Source organism: Vombatus ursinus, unplaced genomic scaffold, assembly GCF_900497805.2.
Source record: "Vombatus ursinus unplaced genomic scaffold, bare-nosed wombat genome assembly UNPS02010394.1, whole genome shotgun sequence".
NCBI lineage: Eukaryota > Metazoa > Chordata > Mammalia > Diprotodontia > Vombatidae > Vombatus > Vombatus ursinus.
In genome coordinates this window covers 1,524,533-1,530,805 of record NW_020950172.1, presented here as the reverse complement: position 1 = coordinate 1,530,805, position 6,273 = coordinate 1,524,533, and the positions used below count along the sequence as shown (strand labels likewise).

At 56.0% G+C, this 6,273-nt stretch overlaps 1 protein-coding gene across 2 annotated transcripts in view; it reads right to left on the bottom strand.

Annotated features, from left to right (window-relative positions):
* TTC38 (tetratricopeptide repeat domain 38) overlaps nucleotides 1–6,273 on the bottom strand; it is a 29,023-nt gene that overhangs the window by 22,149 nt on the left and 601 nt on the right. Inside the window, exons 1-4 of one of the 2 annotated variants that reach the window (XM_027854357.1) lie at nucleotides 5,529–5,645; nucleotides 3,611–3,688; nucleotides 2,618–2,699; nucleotides 474–645 (exon numbers count right to left, since the gene is read on the bottom strand). In XM_027854357.1, the coding sequence (XP_027710158.1) occupies nucleotides 474–645; nucleotides 2,618–2,642 (197 nt within the window). In that variant the 5' untranslated portion in view covers nucleotides 2,643–2,699; nucleotides 3,611–3,688; nucleotides 5,529–5,645. Of the gene's footprint in view, nucleotides 1–473; nucleotides 646–2,617; nucleotides 2,700–3,610; nucleotides 3,689–5,528; nucleotides 5,646–6,273 lie in introns of those variants that run through there. The other variant, XM_027854356.1, reaches the window with a different exon arrangement.

Genomic DNA, 6,273 nt, shown 5'->3' with positions numbered 1-6,273 from the left:
GGGGCCTGACAACAGGGGATGTCAGAGCTGGGAGGGGCCTGACAACAGGGGATGTTAGAGCTGGGAGGGGCCTTAGACAAGGAGAGGTCAAAGGTGGAAGGGAGCTTATAACAGGGGATGTCAGAGCTGGGAGGGGCCTTAGAACAGAGAAGGTCAGAGCTGGGAGGGACATTGGAACGTAGATCACAGAATGTTATGTTTGGAGGGGTTATAGAGGGTCGTTGAGCCCCCCCCCCATTTGACAGAAGGGAGAATGTACCCCACAGGGGGCCTCATGCTGAGGCCAGGCAGAGGCAGAGCCCTGTACCCAAATCCTCTCTCCGGTTTCCGTCTTGCTCTGACCAGGTCGATGGAGCCCCTCCCAGCTGCCTTGGCCTCCCTCTCCATCATGCTTCTCTGACCAGAAAACACCCAGAGCCCACACAGGGTGCCGGCCACAGCCCCTTGGTTCCCCAGAAGCCCACGCTTCTTACCCCTTAGCAAACATCTCCACGGCAGCCACGTGCAGCTTCTCACGCTTGGTCAGTGGCTGTCTCCTGGAAAGCTCCATCATGGTCTCCATGGAGAGGCGGAGGGCTTGATCCAGCACCACGGAGGTCCCCGTGCCAATGAGTGCCAGGCCATTGGCAATGACGTGCCCCATCACTAAAGAGCGCCATGAAAAGCCATGAGTGACTGCAAAGGGTGACCAGATGCTCCTCCTGCCCGTGGGTGGGCCAGGCCTGATCACCCCCATTCCACAGATAGGGACACTGAGGGGCAGAAGGTGGGGCCTGGCTCCCAGAAGTTCAGGTTCTCTGGGGCTCCTCCAACTTGGGTTCTTGGCCTTGGGGATGCAGCTCAGACTGCCCCACACTCTAGCTGGGCAGATGGCTAAAGGCAGGAGAGTGAGCCACCCATCAGCCCTTCCATGCAAGGCTGCTCAGATGACACCCACTGCCTCTGGAAAGAAAGCCCTCTGCCCTCTGCCCTCTGCCCTCTGGCCCAGCAGTCCCAGTCCAGATCAGGCCCAGGAACATTCCTGAGAGCCATCAATGCCGTAACAGGAGAGATGTGTCAGAAAAGGCTGTGTCCCAGAGGAAGGGACCGGCCACACCCACCCTGGCCTAGGGATATGACTCGGACCAGAGGCAGCGGGCCTGGGAGCAGAGACTGCCTCTGAGTCTGTTTTTGAATTTTTTTTTTTTGGTGAGGCAATGGGGGTTAAGTGACTTGCCCAGGGTCATACAGCTAGTAAGTATCAAGTGTCTGAGGTCGTATTTGAACTTGGGTCCTCCTGAATCCAAGGCACGTCACCTAGCTGCCCCATGCCTCTGAGTCTGGAGCCCTGGGTTCAGGTCCTGACTCAGGCACACCCTAGCTATGGGGCCTGAGACTGCACGGGCAGCTGAGGCAGGGGTGCATAACTGGATCCTTGGGTGGATTTCAGGGGGTCTGTAACCTGGCTTTCTGGACGTGTTGACAGCTCTATCTTATATTGAAGAGGCCGGGGGCTTTAAGCTGTGGCACCTGAACTGGAAAGAGCCCCGGCCTGCTCTGCTGAGATCAGCACTGGCTGAGGGAGTTACCTTCCTGAGAGTTCTATCTGAGGGCAGGGGTCTCCCGAGGGCCACTGAACTGGGTGATAATGTAACGGGGGAATATTTAACAAAATAAGTAGAGATACAGTAAGACACCACATTTAGAACTTGCCCGCATGCCGCCAGGGGTCCTCCTAGGTGGGTGGGGGCCCCTCTTTCTACTTGAGGTCCACACCAATGTATCTCGGGTCACATTTCCCAAAAAGAGCCGTGACATGCTGGGGGTCCCTTGGGAGGGGTCCAGCAGACTTGGAGGAAAGCAGGGGGCTGACAAGGATGTAGCCTTCAGGGGCTACAGAGCTCAGCTGGGACCGTGGATGGCGCTGGGGCACCCCTCAAAGCCCACCAGGCCATAACTCCTTCTCCTTGAACTCCCCAGGGCGCGTCTGTGCCCAGCAAATCCCCAGCCTCTCTCAGTCTGTTTGCAGGGAGCCTGGGCAGCTGGCCTGGGATCTCCTTGAAGGACAGATCTGACCGGTCAGTAACACCAGGGACTCCTCATTCCTTCCAGGATCACGGAAAATCCTGTTTGGCAGCAAAACCCCTCAGGACTGGCCTCCCCTGCCCTCCATTCTTCCTGCACCCTGTCCGGAGCCCTGGGTGCACAGGCCCCCTGCCCTTCCTCCTTACACCTCCCCCCATGCCCCAGGGGCTCTGGCCCCCCTGCCATTCCTCGTTATACCTCCCTTCCCCCTCTGCCCCTTCTCCCAGCATCCCCTTCTCCGGGCATCCCCCATTTCCCCTGATGCTCTGCGCCCTGCCCCCTTAGCTCACACCTGCCCCAGCACTCCTCCATTTCAGGCCATCGCTCTGGGATGGCTTCTCATTTGCCCTGTATAGTCTTCCCAATTAGATGGGGAGCTCTCTGAGGGCAAGGACCCCTGCCTTCCTCTCTGTCTCCAGAGCTTGGCCCAGAGCCAGGGTTGGGGACTCCTCGTAATGAGAGAGTGTCTGGGGGTTTGTGTAATTCATACAAACTAAATATCAAACAAAGGAGTAAAGACACTGGCCTGCCCGGCCTGTGTCTGGGGCCTTACCAAACTCTGGATCCGCGGCCTTCATTTTTGAAAAGCATCCTTCCAGGCCGCCGAGACTCTTTTCGTTGGACCACGTCACATACTGAAACGACAAAAGACGGCTCGCACCCAGGGCCTCGGGGCCTGGGGCTGGGGAGCCCTCTGGAGCCTCGGCCCCACCTCTCACACTCCGCCTACTAGCGGAGGGTTTGGGGTCCCTCCAGGCCGACGAGACTCCGGGGTTCAAGGCCTTCTGTGAGAAAGCTGGCAAGCTGACAGCACTTTCCGCACAGCACCCTTCTATAGATGGAGAAACTGAGGCACTGAGGAAGGTGAAGCGACCCGCCTACAGGCCTCAGTTTCCTTCTCTGTAAAGCAGAGGTGATTGGTCATGTGGCTCTGAGGTTCCCTCAAGATACAGAGTTTTGTATTCTAGGATCCGGCCTGACCAGTAAACATCTGAGCTGGATCACAAGCCCAGGTCTCCTGGTTCCACATCCAAGGGTCTTTCCACCAGGCCCCTGCCTCCATCAACGCACGAGAGGCGTGGAGAGTAGGGCAAGATCCAATGAGGAAGACAGAAGACTTTGTGGAGGAGACCCCCAAAATGAGGATGATTTAACAGACAGAGGAGGGAGGTCACTTCACTCTGGGCAAAGGCATGGAGGTGGGAGATGACAGGCTACATTCAGGGTGCAGGGAGCTGTCGTTTGCTGGGGAGGCAGATAGGACACCTCAAGGTGCTAAAGGCTTTGAAGGCCAGGAAGGCAGCTGGATTTTACCTGTCAGGCAACAGGCAGCTACCCCAGGGACAGGACCAGACCCAGGCAGACAGGGGCAGTGACCCGGTGGCTCTAGGCCTCCACTGGAAGTGCTCTGACCGCGTCAGTCGGGGGGGGCCTCCTGGAGTGACCAGACCCAGCCGTGAACTAACAGAACATGGTTGGGGGTAGGGAAGCCTGAGATGCCCCCAAACCAAGGGCATGGAAAAGAACCTTCCTCTCTGTGGGATACCTGGGTCAGGGAGGCGTCAAAGAGCTTGCAGGCCTCATTACTGGTGGTGGAGAGCGGCAGGCCTGCATCCTTCCAAGCCTGGAGCCGGGGAGAGGGAAAGGATTTATTCAGTCATTTAAAAAAAGAAAAACATGCATTAGAAACCCACCACCACCACCACCCAGATCGTTGTTTTCCAGGCAGGTATTTGTTCAGGTAAGATAGAATACAGAGAGCTCATCTCCTTTGGTGAGGCAGAGTGGTCCTGGAGGGAGGCTCTAGTCCTGGGAAGCAAGACCCTTGCGCTGAGTGGTATACAGCCTGGGCTCAGCCAGCCCCTTCACCTCTCTGGGACCCAGGTTTCTCCTCCCTAAAATGAGAGGGTTAGACTAGAGGTCTAAGATTTGACAGTCTCTGTTCTAAGGTCTGAAATTCTAGGTTCTGTTCCAGGGTCCCTCCCAGCTCTCCCATCCCCTGTTCTAAGGCTCCTCCCAGATTTGTCCTCCCGGGTTCTAGGGTCCCTCCCAGCTCTCCCGTCCTCTGTTCCAATACCTTACAGAGATAGGCAAGGGTTGCATAAAAGGTAAAAAATGAATTTGAGAATAAAGGTTTAATATGAACAAGGCACACAGCCTGTTTGAAGGTCAGGATTCTCAGTAGTCACAGGGATGGTCCCTCTCGCGGCTTCAGGCCAGGCTCCAGCTCTACCCTTCTTAGCCGAGGGAGACTGAGTGGGTCCCTAGTTGTGGGGCATCAATTCATGGGTCTTCACAGGACAATAACAATACTCTTCCTGATACACTAGGCATAGCAACAGGTGGGAGGGGCCATCGGTAAGCACCTGACAGAAGCCAGAATGGTGTGGGCGGGTCAGGGTCAGTGTGGCCAGCCTGAGCTCACAGCAGTTAGGGCCAGCAGGGGCTTGGCAGCCACCCAGGGCAGACCCCTCTTTCCCCTTAAAGAGGGGGTGCCCCACTCGCTCCAGCCCCAATAAGCATTCTTGCAATCACCCAGTTGAAGGTAGGAGCCAGGTGAGAACTGACTGAATGCAGATGATGCTGCAGCTGGGGACCAGAATCGGACCTCCCCTCGGGGGAGGCCTGCACAGAGCACCAAGGCAGGGTGGGAGCCAGCCTCAGGGCACAGGACAACCTGGGGACCTTCTAAAGGCCAGAGAGGAGAGGATTTGGGGAAGATGGTGGATGGAGTAGGTCAGAAAACTTTCAGCTCTCCAAATCTCCTCCACGAAGAAAGACAGAATACAGGGTAAAGCAGTTGTCTTCCTAAGACAGCGTGAGAAGACCCTGGGAAAGAGCTACTGGGTTCTGCCAGAGTGAAGTGCAAACACCTCCAGGCCGGCAAAATCAACAAACAAGCCCTGAGAGTGGCTGGGCAAGGTAGGCTGGCAGCCTTTCCACCAGGAAGAAAGTGTGTGGGTCTGACGGTTGAGCAGGGGAAGACTGAAGGACGTTCTACCATGCTGAGCAGGCGCATCCCGGGCTGTGGCTTTGAGGAGGGGGAGGAGGGGGAGGGGGAGGGGGGGAGGAAGAGGAGGAGGAGGAGCCAGCCCACTCCCGGTGAGTGCCAGAGCCAGGGGCAGGGACCCTGTGGGCTGTGGGCACTCACAGGACAGCAGAGTCCCTGGTTTCCGTTCTGGGGCAGAGAGGATAGCTGTAGTTTGCAGCCACCCCAGGGGGCAAGGTCATTTGTGTGACCTGCTGGGGGCCCTGGCTTGGGAGTGGAGAGGAGAGCCCAAGCATGGGCCCCGAGACCGACCTCAGCAAATAACAGTAGGAAGGACCTGAGGCTAGGGGCATCACCCCCACACCTCAGGACTACAACTCAATTACGCTAACAGCTGCTGAAAAACAAAATAAAACAAAAAACAAATAAATAAAAAAGAGCAAGCAAAGGAGGAAGAACCCAAGCGTAGAGTTACCACGGGGATGGAGAAGCTCTGGGTTCATAGTCAGAGGAAGACAGTGGAGCTGAAACAGCCACTCCTCTTCATGAGAAATGTCGAATTGTCCCAGCGCAAGAAGAAGAGTTCTTGAAAGAACTTCACAAGGACTTCAAAAATCACGTAAGAGATGGAGGGAAAATTGGAAAAAAATAAGAGCAATCCAAGAAAATCAAGAAAATTATGAAGAGAAAGTCAACCACCTGGCAACAGAGAGCCAAGAAGAACTCAAGGAAGGAAATAGCTCCCGGGAAACTAGACTTGGACACGGAGACGCAGGCGCCCTTCTAAGGCACCAAGAAGTCGTAACACCAAATCCCAAGAATGAACAAATAGAAGAGGAAGTGCAACATCTCCTGGCAGAAGCAACTGATCTGGACACGCGCCAGGAAAACAGCCTCCTCCCAGCCCAAGATGGCTTAGCCCTCTAGGAAGGGAGCCCGGAGCCCAGAGGGCAGAGGCCTGACCTGCCTGACAGTAGAGAAGGGCCGAGTTCCAATCCTATTTGGCCACTTTTTTCTAAGAAAGAAGCACATTTTCTTCCCTTTGGTATCTTAACATAAGACAAACAGATGGTAAGTCAAGAAACAGAGAGATGGGGTCAAGAAAAGGAAGCTCTGAGAGGAGGCCAGTGGGGAGCCCCAAGGCAGGTGGAGGGCAGGGAGGGAGGACAGGAGCTGGCCAGAGAGTGGGGGAAATGGAGGACTGGGGGGCAGCTGGGGGG